Source organism: Drosophila gunungcola, assembly GCF_025200985.1.
Source record: "Drosophila gunungcola strain Sukarami chromosome 3L unlocalized genomic scaffold, Dgunungcola_SK_2 000005F, whole genome shotgun sequence".
Classification (NCBI taxonomy): domain Eukaryota; kingdom Metazoa; phylum Arthropoda; class Insecta; order Diptera; family Drosophilidae; genus Drosophila; species Drosophila gunungcola.
In genome coordinates, this window is record NW_026453180.1 from 530856 (window position 1) to 546997 (window position 16142).

The following is a 16142-nucleotide window of genomic DNA, read 5'->3' on the forward strand; positions in this document are numbered from 1 at the left end:
AGTTGTTATCTAGCTCACTCTGGCTCTGCGCACACTTTTTTCGGTTCTCTGCGTTAGTTTATTGATTCGCACCCACCTGCCCAAGTTGTTCACTTTGAGTGCTTTTAAAATGTCCCAGAGTTTTGTGCCAGTGCCGGCGGGAAGTGATTTTCCCCTGGAAAATCTGCCCTATGCTGTCTTCTCAACCGAGAACAATGTGAGTGAATATGATGTCAAATAAACTGTCAAGAGTGTTAAAAATGAGCTTTTTGTTTTCGTACAACATACAGTAATAGAAGAAACTATAGGCTTAAAAATATTTAAACTAAATTTGATAGAATCTAAGTTTTTCTTGACTTGTATTACATTCCATGTGACTTGGCAATCGTTTCACATGTTCTAGAAATCAACTCTAGATCAGAAACCGCTTTGGGGCATAGCATTTGCATACATCATCCAACACAAACTAGTTTGTTTACAAAAACAATATGCTAATCCAATCTTTAATAACCCAGCAACCAGCTCTGATAAGGCCCCCATATCATACCATATCGTATCTGTATATCGTAAATGGTGTTTTTCTTGTCACCACCCATAGAAAGTTCACCGTCTTTGTGTGGCCATTGGAGAGCATGTCCTGGACCTGAAAGCTGTCTCCCAGCTGTATCCTTTCCAAGTTCAGAAAAGTCTGCAGGCAGAAACATTGAATGAGCTTATGGGACTGGACTTTGAAGCTTGGGATGTGGTGAGGACACAGACTCAGAAGCTTTTAACCCAGGGTTCCGAATTGGATCAGAATGTGGACTTGAAGGCGGTGTGAGTTTGGTTTTTTGGGCTATGAAATGTAATAGTATAATTTATATTTCACCTGTCATTTTAGTGCCATTGTACCTCAAACGGAGATTAAACTGCATTTGCCGGCTCAGATTGGTGACTATACGGACTTTTACTCGTCCATCCATCATGCCACCAATGTGGGCATCATGTTCCGAGGACCGGACAATGCCCTCATGCCCAACTGGCGTCATCTGCCGGTGGGTTATCATGGTCGTGCTAGTTCCGTGGTCGTTTCCGGAACTCCCATCCGTCGTCCACTGGGACAAACTCTGCCCGAGGGAGCGGAGAAGCCAGTCTTTGGAGCCTGCAGACTGCTGGACTTCGAGTTGGAGATGGCCTTCTTTATCGGAGGTAAAGGCAATCAGATGGGAGAACCCATTCGCGTCGATGAGGCCTGGAAGAATGTTTTTGGCTTCACATTGATGAACGATTGGAGTGCCAGGGACATCCAGAAGTGGGAGTATGTTCCGTTGGGTCCCTTCACAGCCAAGAATCTGGGAACCACCATCTCACCCTGGGTGGTGCCTACAGCTGCCCTGAAACCTTTCCTACTGGACAACTTCCCCCAGGATCCCGAGGTTCTGCCCTATCTGCGCCAGAGCATTCCATTCAACTTTGATATCAATCTGGAGGTTTCTTTGAAACGTAAGTCGGAGAACAGTAATTGAAAGGATTTTTTCGAATAAAGATCCCTTTCAGCTTCCGACCAGAACGAATCGCTCATCTCAAAGTCCAACTTCAAGCATCTTTACTGGACGCCACTTCAGCAAATCGCTCATCATACTGTCACCGGTTGCAATCTGCGTCCAGGTGATTTGATGGCATCGGGAACAATCTCCGGCGAGACCCCAGACTCTTATGGATCACTTCTAGAGCTCTGCTGGAAGGGCACCAAAACTGTGGAGCTTCCGGGTGGCAAGACGAGGAAGTTCCTCCAGGACTTCGACGAGGTCATCATCCGTGGTCATTGCGAGAAGAACGGACTGCGAATTGGATTTGGGGAGTGTGTGGGACAAGTAATACCCGCCCATCCTGTGCCGGAGTAGGTTTTTTGTATAATGAGTCTCCTTGAATAAAGAAATTTTAAAGCAGATTATAAAATTTCTTGGGCTTATTTTAAAGCTAATAAGATAGATACAAAATGTTTAATTACGTATGTTATATATTAAAAAAAAAAAAATAGAAAATATCATTTCAAAAATAATTTTAAAATCAATTCTTATTTTTGAAGCATACTTTTTAGTTTATTGAAGCGTATACGTAATATTATTATTGTTCTCAGTGCACTTTAATAAGTTAATAAGCTCAACAAGTGCTCGAAGCTGGCTCTCCCGCTGCCTCTGCTTTGCTTCCTCTCTTTCAGCTGCTCTACTCTCTTGCTCCAATCGCTCTCTCCTCCATTCCATGTAGCTTCGTAAATACACGCATGCCACTGCTTCTTCATCAGCCCCAAATTGAGCGCCAGCAGCGCAGTCGGCGTCGCAGTGGAGCAGAAAGGAAGAGAGCAGAGCAGAGAAGAGAGAGCACCGAAACCAAAATCGCATTCATTTCTCGAAAGTCGGCGGGCGAAGGTGGCGAAAAATCAAACGGCAAAACGGCAAAAGCAGTGGCCCGCCTATCGTGCAAACTTGTTTAAAGTGCCATAAAAAAGCCACACAAAAAAAAAAAACAGAGAAATATAAAAAAGAGCAGACGCGACTGGCGCCGGTGCCCCAATAATAAATTTTCCGGCGAGTGTGCAACTTTTTTCTGTGTGTTTTAAAAAATAAGTAACAGAATTAAACTGCAAGTGCAGTGCTGAAAATGCCCTGAATTAAGTGTAAGTGTGTATTTAAAAGCTGTCCAAAAAAGTGCATATTAGTGCAAATGTTTCCGCAAACAACGCTGGAAAATGTCTTGGAAAAATCAATTTTTTACTCCCCTCTGCGCAAGTACACACACACAAATACGCAGGCTAGCAGAAGGGCAGACGGTGGGCCACCCACCCTGGCAGAAAACTCTGTCTGCACACAGTCGACATGCACTAAAAAAAACATTAAGCACTTTTCTGGGGTAGAAAAGAAATCAAAATTCAATCCTTCGGATCGTATTAGACGATTAAATAAGTCTCTAGTTGCTTCTAAAGTTTTTCTGTCCATATAGATTCAATTTGGTCATTGTTAAGGATCCAATTTATAATGAAACTTGTTTATTATTATGTCAATAAATTGCTGGTCTCCATTTAATAATATCCCATGATCCTAAGGCCTTGTATGTACAAAAAATAAAGTAAACAAAATAACTTTTGAAATGATAAATTATAAGCTCGTCATCAAAACTCCCCCAATTTTTTCCTTGTGCACAAAAAAGTCAACAAGAGACCTCCGAGCCCATTCCCATTCACATTCCCTTCACCATTGTTGTTCTTGCTGTTACCCGTCTGCTTGCACTTTTGTGTTTTTGCATTGATTTTCTACATCTTTTTTTTTTTTTGCGAATGTCGCAGTTTTTCCAAATGCAGCTGTAGAACGAAGATGAATCCCGAATCGCTTGGGCTGCAGTTGGCATTCTTGTAGGGATGGGAATGGGAATGGGGATGGGTATGGGGACATGGACAAATGCACACGCAGCACGCAAAAAGTTAATCAGGCCCCAAAGGCCAACAACAAATGCAAGGGAACACAAAGCACCAACAGCGAAAGAGGAAAATGAGTTTCGATGACATTTCCATGCCCTATACGAATTGATTTAATTAGAAGCGTTCTTCAAAAATTGATTTGAGTGTTGGGTGCGTTTATTTTATTTTAACTTTATAACTTTGTTAGGTAGTTATTTGGTTATATTGCCAGAAAGTAAATAATACAACCAAAATTCTACATTTTAGTAATAATTTGATTTTTTTTTTAATTTCGCAAAAATATTGAAGCAGCGATGTAGAATGCTCTTTAATTTTGTTTCTATTTTCGAAATCGACTATTTTTGTTATATGTAAATGTTGTTTAGTGTTTTCAAGTTCTTCAACACGCAATGTTGTAATATTTCATTCCTTGCACACTATTTCCAGCCATTCAGAAAATAAATAAATAAATTATTAAAATGTTTATACTTGGGCTTGCTGGTCTTTCAGCTATGCCCTACCACATGTAGGGTATCAAGCAGTATTTGCAATTAACTGGCGCCGTTGGCTATCGTGCGAGAGCGCCCGGCGGGTCCCTCTCCCCCTGCCCTGCGGTTCGCCCCCCATCTGCGGAGCACTTGAGACAGCGTCAGTAGAACCTGTTTTGGCGCGACAGAGTCACCGCTCTCTTTCTTCTCGGACTCTCTTCTGCGCATGTGCCAAAAGTGGAGAAAGGCGAAGAAAACAGAAACAAAAGTTGAGGGGCGGAGGGAGCAGAGATGGCGCCCCTTAAAAATTATATTGGTGGAATAAATTTGAGTATTATGAAATCCATGAAGGTGTGTAGTTGTATTGAAGCTAGTGCATCATTTATCGTATTGGGAACTGTTTCGCAGGGATCGCAGCCTGCGACGCAGCTTCCGCTTTTGCATTGTTTTAAGGCGCTCTTCGGTGCTCCTTGGCATGCACTTCTGGTCGAGAATCTCTAGTTACCTGTTTATCCCTCGCAAGACAACCCCGATCTGCATCGCACGCAAATCGTGATCTGTAACGGTTTTATCCACTTCTGGAAATACAAAATTCGATTCCAAATTTTTCTGTGGGTTGTCAAGTGGCGACTCATCGTTAGAATCGCCTGCGATGTCCTGTTTCTTGCTAGCACGAGGATACATCTGCTTGTAAATGTAGAAAATAACAATCACAGGCACCCAGGTCCAAATTAAAAGCCACCACACAATGCCATTCATATTGAAATAGGGCAATCTTTGTTTTTTTTAAGCAAGACGCTTATACTTGAGTAAACGAAACGAAAAACGAAATAAAAATGATACTTACAAAAACCCATGACATGGGTTACAAGTGTACTTGTAATTAAGACTTTGGCAACTCTTTAACGATTTAACAATATAATTAAATATAAAAAACTAATGTTATTTTTTCTTTAACGTTATGAAACCTTTATGTTTTGTTTTCAAAAGTATAAATAAATAAGTGGTTCAAAATTTATAATATTACTATCACTATTATGTTAAGCATCCAATGTCCAAATTTTATAAATTACACAAGGACTACTTCAATTTAGCTGTGAAAGAAATATGTTTTCTTTGCTTTTTTTTGTATGGGAAAAGTATTCGGTCCTAGAATTAATAATCACTTTTCGACCCATCTCTAGTAGAAAACGTTATCAATAAAAAGCAAAAGTGTGAGATAAGAGGAGCTTATACACCCTTTTTCTTTCATTCTTAATTCATAAAAAAAAATTATTTCATGAATTGAAAACGCCATAAATAAGTGTTGTAGCTAGCACACGCAGATTATATTATCGTGTGATAAGTGTATCCTGGCTTGTCTGATAAAATGCTTATCTTGGTTTAAATTTCATGCCTCGTCACACACAATTAACCCAAAAATCGCAAATGCAAATTCACTAGCTAGGTATAAACATATATATATATGTTTGTGTATGAGGCCTTTACACTGACGTACGTACCCTATAGAGCGTAATAAGTTCAACCCAGACACATAATTAATGCTGGCAAAATTTTCTAATCAGCTTTCAAGGGGAAACGTTGGAGGAGGAGAGGCTTAGGAAATGCGTGTTCAAATACCTCTTACTTGAGGGGTATATTGGGTATAGAGTGATGTGTAGAATAAGTTAAAGTTAGTCTAAATTACAACAGATACTTTAATACTGCTGGAGATGATTATTAATTTATATTATATTTTAAAATAAAATATAAAATTATCCACTCCATTTTTGTTCTACTTGACAAGAGTATTCCCCAGTCGAGATCCTCTTGGTTGCACTCGAACCACAACTGAATTGAATTTGCTTATTCTGGCGGCGCCTGGTTCCAAATGGGTTCCAAAGTGCAACAGTTCCCCGGAGACTTGGAGTGGGTGGGTGCTCGTAGCTTCCCCATATTATTCCCCGTAGTTCCCCCGACTCCCTGCGATCCATAGAGACTTCGACGGAGACACTTCGTGATCGGTTCCGTTCGTTTTTGGGGTTGGGGTTGGTGTTGGTGGAATTGTGCGAGTATTTGGGTCTGGCCATTATCGTCGGCAGTTGTGGCAGTTGATAAAGTCGCTGAGCTTGCGAATTGTCATCATCGCCTATTGATTCGCAAACAGAACGTGAGAGTAATGACGAGTGTGTCGCAGACTATTGATAATACTTGCTATTCATTAAGAAGGCAAGAAGTCCAAGATTTATAAACATTTACGATCTTTTAGCAATTTCAGGTTGTACAAAATGCCGTAACATTGGGTAGCAGTTGGGCAATCAAAGTGAGCCAGTTAATATCACCTAGAAGTTCGTCTATTGAAGAATTCCAGACATGAATTGGTTTATCTATAGCTGGCCTTGGCTACTTTTGGCCCTGATCTCACTGGGCAGAGGATGTGAGTACTTCTTAGACTATGCTTATCTATGGAATATTTATGAATCAAATTGTATTTGTATTTGTATTAGCACCTGTTCCCAGTCGCCAGTATAGCTGTATGAGCTTCCAGGAGAATGACAACTACCTGCATGATGATGATGATCAGGACTCGAGTGGCGAAGTGCAGGAGCAGCAGATTGAGTCCACTCCGGTGCCCAGCGAACCACATAGACGCACCTGCTCCGATGGCTATACCTTTTGCTTTACCCTCTGGAACCAGTCGCCCAATGGCACCAGAGTTGTCAAGCAGGGTGAGTTTTAGGGATTTTATTAAATCATAATTTAGATACTTATTCCTGGGTGTGAATCCCTTTTTCTCAGGTTGCTGGAAGGACAATACAGATCGTCCCTCGATCTGCAGCCAGTCGGAGTGCACTAGTTCGGCACCCACCACTTCCACCAGTTCGTTGTACTACTGCTGCTGTTCGGGGGATGTGTGCAATGCCCAGTACGCCGTGGTGGAACCTGCTCCCCTGGAACTGGGCTCCAATGATGCAAGGAACTCGATTACAAATCGGGCCACTGCCAAGCAGCATCAATCCTTTTTGGCCAGCACAATGCTGGGTTTGGCCGGCGTCCTCACAGCCCTCATGATTGGCATCTTCCTGGCCGTGCAGTACTGCCGGACAGCCAAGGAGAAACCGGAGCCGGAGGAGTCGCCTCTGGCGCCATCGGGCCCTGGCTACAGCTCCAATCTTCGCAATGTGGACAACATGAATTTGATCGGCATGCTGGGCAGTGGCAAGTATGGCACTGTGATGAAGGGACTGCTCCACGATCAGGAGGTGGCAGTCAAGATCTATCCCGAGGAGCATCACCAGTACTATGTGAACGAGAGGAACATCTACGCACTGCCTCTGATGGAATGTCCAGCGTTATTGAGTTATTTTGGTATGTTAATTGGTCCTGGGGTTTTTTTTTTAGTTAAGAATACTTATAAATTATGTATAATTTATAATGTCATGCTTAATCCACCTTACAGGCTACGATGAGCGCTGCACAATGGACGGACGGATGGAATACCAGCTGGTACTTTCCCTGGCTCCCCTGGGATGCCTCCAGGATTGGCTGATAGCCAACACCTTGACCTTCAGCCAATGCTGTGGCATGCTGCGATCCATTACGCGTGGTATTTCCCATCTGCACACGGAACTCCGGCTGGGGGATCAGCACAAGCCATGTGTGGCCCATCGCGACATCAATACCCGAAATGTGCTCGTCCAGGCGGATCTCAGCTGTTGCATTGCAGACTTTGGCTTTGCCCTGAAGGTGTTTGGTTCCAAGTACGAGTACAAGGGCGAGGTGGCCATGGCCGAGACGAAGAGCATCAATGAAGTGGGCACCCTGCGCTACATGGCTCCCGAATTGCTGGAGGGAGCTGTAAATCTACGAGATTGCGAGACATCACTGAAACAAATGGATGTTTATGCCCTGGGCCTGGTGCTCTGGGAGGTTTCGACCCGCTGCTCGGATTTCTATGCCCCCGGGCAAACGACGCCACCGTACAAGGCGCCCTATGAGCAGGAGGTGGGCTCCCATCCCAGTTTCGACCAGATGCAGGCACTGGTGGTGCGGCACAAGGCGCGTCCTCTGTTTCCCGCTGGCTGGGGCGGTGGTGCAGCCGCCAAAGTGGTGCGTGATACCTGCGAGGACTGTTGGGACCATGATGCGGATGCCAGGTTGACCTCGTTGTGTGCCGAGGAGCGGATGCAGGAGATGTCGGGTCTGAGGCCAAGAGCCCAGGCTCAACCCGCCAGTCCATTGCTGAACACAAACAATCTGGTGGCCACCACCAATGCGGAACAGGTAGGAAAAATGTGTCTTAAATGTCTTACAAATTACTAATAAATCACATACTTTACAGACCCATAATGTCATAACCACAACGACAACGGCGGCTGCAGTGCATCACCAGATGAGCTCGGATGCCAGCGGACTCATACAGCCACCGCCCAATCAGCAGTTGCCTCTGGCCGCCCTGGAGCGGGAAAAGAACCACCTGAGCTACCCGCAACAGCAATTGCAACCGTATCAGGGCCGGAATCCCTGCCAGGAACGCAACCTGGCTCCCCTGCCGCTGCGAACTCCTCCCGTGCTCGTGGAGCGCAGCAAGAAGCACAGTTTCCAGACACAGCCGCAGGAGAACTCTCTATCCTGCCTGGAGCACGATGTGAGTGTGGAGGAGCTGATAGCCAGCCATCACAACCACCAGCAGCAGCAGCAGCAGCAGCAGCATCATCAGAAGAACACGATTGTCAGCTCGAGTGGGAATAGCAATTCCAACTTGGGTCAGGGATTTCCCAAGCAGCAGAACACGGACCACAAGCTAAGGGGATGGCATGGCGTTAGGGCTTTGATCCACAAGAAGCTCTTCCGCAAGGAGCATGCGGAGGAGCTGTGCCGCCAGTTGCAGTTGGGCGAGGAGAAGTCCAATCTGGTGACGGCCCTGCGGCGGCCCAACAACCTGGACTTGAGTCCACGACTGGCGGACAAGCCCATGCCCACGGTTCAGCTGCGGAGTGCCGAGCAGCGGACGGGCACTCCGGCCCACATTGTGCCCCGCTCGCTGTCCAGCAGCCTGATCAAGCACATCAACGGCAGCACCAACAACAACTCCATCCAGAGCCATGGCAGCGAACTGCAGACCCTCAGCCGTCCGGCTCCGAAGCGAAGACCCGGCCACCTGCGCACCAACTCCCTGATGGCCACCACCGCCACCACCAGCAGCGGCGGCACGGGTCAGGGTCCGCCGCCCACGGAGCAGCAGATGCGCCGCCAGCACAGCCTGGAGGTGTTCCGCGAGGTCTTCAGCGGTCGGGGGAGCTGCGAGCGGTTGAGGGATCCCAGCGAGCGGGTGAAAACGCCCGGCGATGTGCCACCATCCGTGAGGAAGGCCAGGGCCAGCAAGACCCTGAGCCTGTACGACGATCGGATGATGGACTCCTCCCTGCTCAACATCCTCTAGCATGAGGAGGTTCTGCTGCTGGAACTATAAACTGAGCGCTGGCAGCAGGACTCGCAACCGGACTCATATCTCATCCTTCATCGAACACATATTCAACGATAGCCACAGGGCAGAAGACTCGAATCGCTTCCTGGAAAAGTCTTCTCACAAATCAGCAAAGAATACAAGGGCAGTTTTGGTTTTCTCTTTAAATTCATTTCGATTTCAAATCAAAGATAATCATTTACTTGATATATTTTATATCTATAAAGATTCATAAATAATTTAGGCACAAAGATGTATTAAAAACAGTAACAAAACTTTGTTTTTCAAACAAAAATTTTTGAAATCGAAAGAATTTACTGAATTTAAAAGCCCAAAACAGGCCCCACAAACATTTATTTTTCGAACATTGCAGAAGTGGAGTTCAAAGTATGTGTATATCTAGATGTATTTTTTCACCAATCATCCTAGCGTGTAGTGCGGCAAACAACCAAAGTCCTTATAGGTTAGATCAGACTAGAATCGTACGAGTATCAGTATATAGCAGTATATAGCCCCCACACACATAAATATATATATTTTTGACTTGAACTTGAACTTGGACGAGAGCGAAACACAGGTAGTAGTCTATATAGTCTATATAGTTTATATATGAATGGTTTTCACTCGAGTTGAGCTTAGGGCAAGAGGGGAAAACAGGAGCAAAGGGGCTTGGTCGGACCACTTTTATAGAGCCATATATAGTAACGATCTGCATTAGGAGTATATCTTCAACTAAGCATTGTACTGGAATATTTAGTCATTACATAATTACACATCTAAGCCCCGGAATGGGTTGTCATTATACTGCAAAACGTGTATACAAACAAAAGAGCACAAAATACTCGAAGGAAAATATCTGGTTAACAAATTATAAATTCTTTTTTTGGGATGACACCCCAAGACACATGCTCAAGTATTCGGCAGCCCTATCTAGTATACCCCATTTGGATGAATTTTCGATGAATGCCTTTTTGTCGTTCTCTTTAGTACTTAGACCAAAACACCCGCAGCCTTTCAATCACATTAAATGCAAGTCTAGTTATATATAATTTACACTTACTATAATTATAAACTAATTTAATATAATTAATAAACGAATTATTTAAAAGTGATACAAGTCTGTTGTCTCTCAGTCTCTTTCCTCTGCTATCTATTATATCTAAAACTTATGCGGTACGCGATCGCAGCTCAATCAGCACTGGAGCATCAGGTTTATTTATTAGCAGCGTCTTGACACCCAGCTCTGCCTCAGATCCGCTCCAAATCAATTCGTATTCACGCAGCAGCTAAATATGGAATAAATAATGTGGCATAAGTTACACACCGCCAAGTGTTGATCCGTCTTTGATTTCTCACCCTGAGGAGCAGTATGTGCATATTCTGCTCGGCCAAACGACGGGCAATGCAGGCCCGCATTCCATGGCCAAAGGGCAGAACTAGGTAGGGATTTAGGGCGCTCCGATGCTGGAGCCACCGATCCGGCTGAAAGCGAAGCGGATCCCGGAAGTGCTGTTCCAGGCGGCAGGCCACCATGTTTTGGGTTACCACAGTGGTCTGGCAAGGAATTATTTATTATATTAGTTTTGTATTTAAATATTATAAGAAATACACTGATAAAATAATGGAACAGTAAAAAAAATATCTGAGCATTGAATTCAAAATGTTATAATTAATATATTAATTTAAAAACCTTTGGATTTGATTAGTATTTGCTGATAAAAAGTTTAACTTATTTTTTTTAAAACTTAAGAATTTTTATCTTTATTTTCACCTTTGAAATGCAAACTATTTTGTGTATTATTGAGTAACTAATCTGCTGTAAGTGCAAAACTTACCCCCTTGGGCACAAAGTAACCACTGAAGACCGCATCCTGGTTAAGTATTCTGCCCACTCCCACGGCGATGGGATTCAAGCGCAGGGATTCCTTGAGGACAGCCCTCGTATATGTGATGTCCGTTCTGAGAGCATCCATAGACAGCTGCTCCTTGGGATTGGGAAGCACTCTTTTGGCCTCCTCGTAGAGTCGCTGCTGGACCTCCGGATTCCGGGCCACATGATAGAGCAGGAATGCCGAGGCATAGGAGGTGGTATCGATGCCAGCCAAGAGCAAATCGGCAGCTGTGCCCACCACATCGCTGCGATCCAGCTCTGGATTCTTAAGGTAAGCCGAGATCAGTGAGGGTCCCATTGAGCCATTCTTTATGTTCTCCTCCAGCAGTTCCAGGGCCACTCCCTCCATGTAGGATTGGGCCTGGCTCAGTTTCCGATAGCTGGGGGTCTCCAGGAAGCGCCATAGTTGAAGACCCTGATCGGTGGGCAGGATGCAGCTATTGGTGGTCTCCGCTGCGTCCATCAAGCGGGTGGATCGAGACCTATGATCTTGCTCCTCGGGAGAAAACGACTGCAGACGGGCTCCAAAAACTAGCAGGCAGGTTACTAAAATATGACATTTGTTAAAAATATTTTTAGAAATTTATACAATCCCTAGCGTAAAGTTTTAAAATACTTTTTAGAACTTTAAACTACTTTCTTTACCAACGAATCCTGAGCCAATTTAATATATTGATGGTCGCCAGATAGCAGTACATGTTTGCACTTGGACTTACAATACTAAACTGATTTTATCATTGATCCTCGAACAGTATTTATAGAAACAACTGGTTTGAATTTGAATTACAAAAACCTAATAGAATATTTATTAAACAAATTTTGATAAATTCATTCCTTTATAAAATCACTATTTTTAAATCACCAGATAGTTGTAAACATATTTGCAAATATATGTAAATTAAAATAGTGCCATTATCATAAAGTTGGGAACGGTACTTTAAAAAAAAACCTTGTCCAAGAAATTTAAATGAACGGGAAATTGCAACATTCGAATATTTGCTTTTCAAATACATGCTTGAATATTTCATTTATTTTGATGATGATGATCTGTACTCACATTCCAAATTCAATCGGGTGAGTTTGGGTAGCATATCGATGGCATCTCGCTCCCGCGACTCTTGTAGGAATCTGAGGAACTCCTTGGTCACTCCATCCACTTGGCAGACAAAGTTCCTCACACTTTTCGGGGCACTCAGCTCCTTTTGCAGCTGGGCACGCAGACGCCACCAATCGGGACCATTGGTGGGCAGCAAGCCGGTGGTCTTGTAGACATCCGGTCGATTTTTACGATACTGGGCCAATGCCAGGTGACTCCTTCGCTGCGGGCAATCCCGCTCGTTGAGCAGCGATGCGATATCCCGGGGATCGTAAAGCCATACTATATCCTGGCCGGGCACTATAGTCTCCTTGACGATTGCACCATATTTCTCGTACTTATGCTGGCCGGCTTGGTGCAACTTCAGCCAGGAATAGGATCCGATTCCGGGCAGGTAGTTGTAGAGGTTGCCCAATCCCAGAGGTCCTCTTGGTCCGGGAATGGCTTGAAAGGGCTTGGCAAAGGTGCACTGCCTCGAAGTGCAGCTAATTTTCAACAGTTTGGTCAGCATTTTTTTTTCTCTCGGTTATATATTCTTTTCGCGGCAAATTCTATAAATGCACTGAAGGCTACGTGGGCTCGAGGGTTTTTATTGCTGGCTCAGCATTCTGGCAAAAGACAGTAAAACGCACTCGGGACTGGAGATCGTGCCTACCTGTGGTGAATCTGTATCCCATGGACTAACCTGAAATGCCGTTCTCTTAGGTAGTTTTCACTCTTTGCGATTTAAGAGAGTCAAAAGGAATCAAGTGTATGGAATAGTATACTTTTGGGATGTTTAAGAAAATGTATATGTTAAAGATATATTTGTTCAAAATATTAAATAAATTAAATTCTTTGTTTTAAAAAGAATTTAGTCGAAATCAAAAATATCTTAAGCAGTAAAAAGTAAAAAGTTTTAAAAAAACCTCAGCTTTTTTGTTTTATAAAAATACATTAGTTTTTATGATTAATCGATCAGCTCATAACTACTTAAAAGCAAATACCAAAAGATTTTGTACTGACTAATGAAATATATAAACTCTTAAAAGTCTTTAAAATCTTGGTTGGTACAGATTTAAGATATCAACGAATAGAGATGAGCAAGCATAAAGTTTTGCCTTACATGATTTCTCAACTTATTATTCGATTAGCATTTTAATGGACTTTTATCCGAATATGGAAGCCCCGCAAGAAATATCATACAATTTAAATGTAGTTTAGTAGGTTAAATGACCGAAAAGAGTTAAGCCAAATGAATATGTCAATGTTGTGGAGATTGTTTAATTTTATTTATTGGCAGTCTTTTTTTGGCATTGTGTTCTACATGGAAATAGAGAAAATATAAATCAATTGCCTTAGTCTTCTTTTTTCTCCAGCGAAGGCTTTTCTTCCTCTTGGAGTAGAAGCTGCTTCTCCCTTTCGAATATCTCATCGTTTAAATCTTTAACAGAATCGGTGGCAGATTCTTTAAGTGTATTATTCGTTGGTACGCAACTCTTGGAAATCTTCTTTAGCTTTTTGCGCTTTTTAGGCACCTCACTTTTGGAATCCTCATCCACAATAGGATCCTGCTGACCCTTGGACCCCCTGGTGAATAGGACTATGACCAAGTGACCTACGTTTACGGCCACAGCCAGGATGATAAGGACTGGAATCACTATCACATCCACAGAATGGGCCACAATAAAGTTCTGGGCCAGGGCCTCAGTCTGGGCAAAATCCTTGTAGAAACGAGGTTCGGCGATCAGTTGCTCGGCATGCCATACTGCCAATTCTAGAGGGGACTGCGGACGGGTCCGGAATTTCAACTGAGCCTGGTAGAGGGCACTGCTGATTGATTCGACATTCAGGACTTGCTTTAGAGCGGTAGCCAGAGACTTCTGATTAAATCCGCTGACCTGAACCACCACTCCTAACTTGCGTTCCAATACACGCTGGGCATTCTGCAGAAAACCAGCATATATAATATAATAGTGTATATAGTTTAGATTTTTCTTTGCTAACTCACATTGAACTCCTCCAGTTTGAGGGGTAGCACAACCACGGGCACACCATTATGAACAGCCTCCTGCAGACTGAAACTATCACCATGGTTCAGGAAGCCCTTTAGACATGGCAAGCCTATGCATTATACAGAGAAACTATTTTATATCCTTACAAAAATATTGTTAACCTTCAACGCCTTACCCAATATATCCTGCTGCAGTGACTGATCCACATGAAGTGCTATTAAATTGGAAATCTCGGGTGGCATCTGCTCCAGCTGCTCCATATTCCAAATGAACCCACAGTTGGGATTGTCAAGTATCATCTCGGTTACAGCCTTAATTCCCTGGCCATTCATATACTCAATATAGGGCATGTTTATGTATACAATGCCATCGATGAATTTCTCAGTGAATTCCTGTATATACGTGGGCAGAGGATCGACCTTGCTTTTGATGTGCAGACCACCCACTTCGATTACGCCTGGTGGAAGATTTTGAACGTAGTCCAGGGTTGGATGTGTGTTAAGCAGTACCAGTTGTAAAGTGGGAAAGGCATTTTCGGTGGTCACCAGGCCATTGAGCACTGGGCGAACGATCACGAAGCGAATTCTGGGAATCACGATAAAAACAACAACTTTAAAGACATAACATAATCGGATTAAATAAAGAACTCACAATGGCTCTGCATAGAACATAATGTGATTGTGTAGTCGATTCCAGAAGCCCATCATCCTGGGCACTTGGCTGATATAATGTGGTGTCCTGGCCGGGTTAATCGTGTTCTCCGCCTGGATCAGGGAGATCAGATCCGGGGTGAGTTTGCCGGCACTCAGCCCGAGAATCGGTTTGGAACGCCACACGGGAACCGCGTCCATCAGGCACTCCATTCCGTGGGTGATGTCGGTGATTATCAGATCAAACTCCACGGCCAGTTGGGCGGTCAACTCGGGCATCATGCTATTCATGGCATTCGAGTTGAGGACGGCACGACAGCTGCCCAAAAGGACCTCGTACCACACCAGCAGCTGCTTGAGGGTCACCATCTCCTGGTACTCCTTGGTGTCCTCGCGGATGAAGTGCTTCTTCATCACATCGTATTCGTTGGGCAGGTGGTAGTACAACAGACCATCCACCTGCTTCTTCGGTTCCGGATTAGGGGCGGTACTGATCACCAGCAAGGTATGACCTTTGGCCAGCAAGGCATCAAAAAGGGGCTTCGACCAGCCGGGATTATTGTGCTTGGCGGTGCTCACCAGGCACAGGATATTTGCCGCCTCCGAGGGGCACAAACTGCCCACAAGAAGAAACACCGGCAGTAAAATCAAGCTCTTCATCGCTCCACTTTCTTTCCACAACTGACTCACTATTTTACTTTGTTTTGGGAATCTCTTCGCGATAAGATTCGCCGGGTAATGTGTGTCGCGCTGATAAGGTTTCAATCGGATTTGTATTCCCTACAATATCGGTGTGATTATGGAGTATCGAAACCGAACAGTGTCATCGAATTGAAGCTTTGCGCACAGGCTGCTTTAAATTGTAACTTTTATAGGGAAATGAATACCTGATCAGAGACCAAAAAATAATCTAAAGCGTGATGACTTTTACACTGAAAATTATGAGTACAAATCGAAATATTCTTGTTTTAAGGAATATTACATGTTTGGAATATATAATCTTCAACTTGGCGAAGTTGGCTGCATTTCTTGTTTGTCAACTGTTTTTAACTATCAAAAAATCAGTATTTGGCCAGAAAAAATGAAAAAAATTGTCATACTTCTTTGAACTTGTATTAAAAATCAATTTTTAATAAAATAACACATCATAACATACATAAATGTA

The 16142-nt window shown here is 43.7% G+C and overlaps 4 protein-coding genes across 9 annotated transcripts; 2 read left to right on the forward strand and 2 right to left on the reverse strand.

Annotated features, from left to right (window-relative positions):
- The first annotated feature begins 13 nt into the window (after positions 1-13).
- On the forward strand, positions 14-1917 carry LOC128259406 (fumarylacetoacetase). Its single transcript, XM_052991760.1, has 4 exons — positions 14-196; positions 578-795; positions 860-1461; positions 1516-1917. Exons 1-4 carry the CDS (start codon positions 110-112, stop codon positions 1860-1862), a joined length of 1254 nt encoding a protein of 417 aa, XP_052847720.1. The 5' UTR covers positions 14-109; the 3' UTR covers positions 1863-1917.
- A 431-nt stretch (positions 1918-2348) lies between these two features.
- LOC128258996 (bone morphogenetic protein receptor type-2) lies at positions 2349-10463 on the forward strand. Of its 5 annotated transcripts, none has more exons than XM_052991053.1 (6): positions 2349-2635; positions 6149-6316; positions 6387-6608; positions 6679-7248; positions 7340-8163; positions 8222-10463. In XM_052991053.1, the coding sequence occupies exons 2-6, from the start codon at positions 6253-6255 to the stop codon at positions 9320-9322; spliced, it is 2781 nt and encodes a 926-aa protein (XP_052847013.1). In that variant the 5' UTR covers positions 2349-2635; positions 6149-6252; the 3' UTR covers positions 9323-10463. The 5 variants fall into 5 exon arrangements, with proteins under 5 accessions (XP_052847013.1, XP_052847014.1, XP_052847015.1 ...); XM_052991054.1 differs by having other exon boundaries at positions 6158-6316; XM_052991055.1 differs by lacking the exon at positions 2349-2635 and adding an exon at positions 5705-6055.
- LOC128258997 (cytochrome P450 302a1, mitochondrial) lies at positions 10387-12895 on the reverse strand. Of its 2 annotated transcripts, none has more exons than XM_052991059.1 (4): positions 12295-12895; positions 11182-11783; positions 10703-10900; positions 10387-10632 (listed from the first exon to the last, which is right to left on the reverse strand). In XM_052991059.1, exons 1-4 carry the CDS (start codon positions 12842-12844, stop codon positions 10513-10515), a joined length of 1470 nt encoding a protein of 489 aa, XP_052847019.1. In that variant the 5' UTR covers positions 12845-12895; the 3' UTR covers positions 10387-10512. The 2 variants fall into 2 exon arrangements, with proteins under 2 accessions (XP_052847019.1, XP_052847020.1); XM_052991060.1 differs by lacking the exon at positions 12295-12895 and adding an exon at positions 11883-11953.
- A 693-nt stretch (positions 12896-13588) lies between these two features.
- Positions 13589-15826, reverse strand: LOC128259379 (UDP-glucosyltransferase 2). The gene is made up of 4 exons (XM_052991711.1): positions 14979-15826; positions 14503-14912; positions 14324-14436; positions 13589-14258 (listed from the first exon to the last, which is right to left on the reverse strand). The coding sequence occupies exons 1-4, from the start codon at positions 15635-15637 to the stop codon at positions 13671-13673; spliced, it is 1770 nt and encodes a 589-aa protein (XP_052847671.1). The 5' UTR covers positions 15638-15826; the 3' UTR covers positions 13589-13670.
- Positions 15827-16142: the final 316 nt, after the last annotated feature.

Bases quoted from the DNA above. Each gene is read 5' to 3' on its own strand.
- LOC128259406 (XM_052991760.1), top strand. From the start codon at position 110: ATGTCCCAGAGTTTTGTGCCAGTGCCGGCGGGAAGTGATTTTCCCCTG. The intron at 197-577 runs GTGAGTGAATAT...CACCACCCATAG, and splicing joins TCTTCTCAACCGAGAACAAT to AAAGTTCACCGTCTTTGTGT. The intron at 796-859 runs GTGAGTTTGGTT...CTGTCATTTTAG, and splicing joins AATGTGGACTTGAAGGCGGT to TGCCATTGTACCTCAAACGG.
- LOC128258997 (XM_052991059.1), bottom strand. From the start codon at position 12,844: ATGCTGACCAAACTGTTGAAAATTAGCTGCACTTCGAGGCAGTGCACC. The intron at 11,784-12,294 runs GTGAGTACAGAT...GTCATATTTTAG, and splicing joins CACCCGATTGAATTTGGAAT to TAACCTGCCTGCTAGTTTTT. The intron at 10,633-10,702 runs GTGAGAAATCAA...TTCCATATTTAG, and splicing joins TGCACATACTGCTCCTCAGG to CTGCTGCGTGAATACGAATT.
- LOC128259379 (XM_052991711.1), bottom strand. From the start codon at position 15,637: ATGAAGAGCTTGATTTTACTGCCGGTGTTTCTTCTTGTGGGCAGTTTG. The intron at 14,437-14,502 runs GTAAGGCGTTGA...TATAATGCATAG, and splicing joins ACTGCAGCAGGATATATTGG to GCTTGCCATGTCTAAAGGGC. The intron at 14,259-14,323 runs GTGAGTTAGCAA...GGTTTTCTGCAG, and splicing joins TCAAACTGGAGGAGTTCAAT to AATGCCCAGCGTGTATTGGA.
- LOC128258996 (XM_052991053.1), top strand. From the start codon at position 6,253: ATGAATTGGTTTATCTATAGCTGGCCTTGGCTACTTTTGGCCCTGATC. The intron at 7,249-7,339 runs GTATGTTAATTG...TCCACCTTACAG, and splicing joins AGCGTTATTGAGTTATTTTG to GCTACGATGAGCGCTGCACA. The intron at 8,164-8,221 runs GTAGGAAAAATG...CATACTTTACAG, and splicing joins CCACCACCAATGCGGAACAG to ACCCATAATGTCATAACCAC.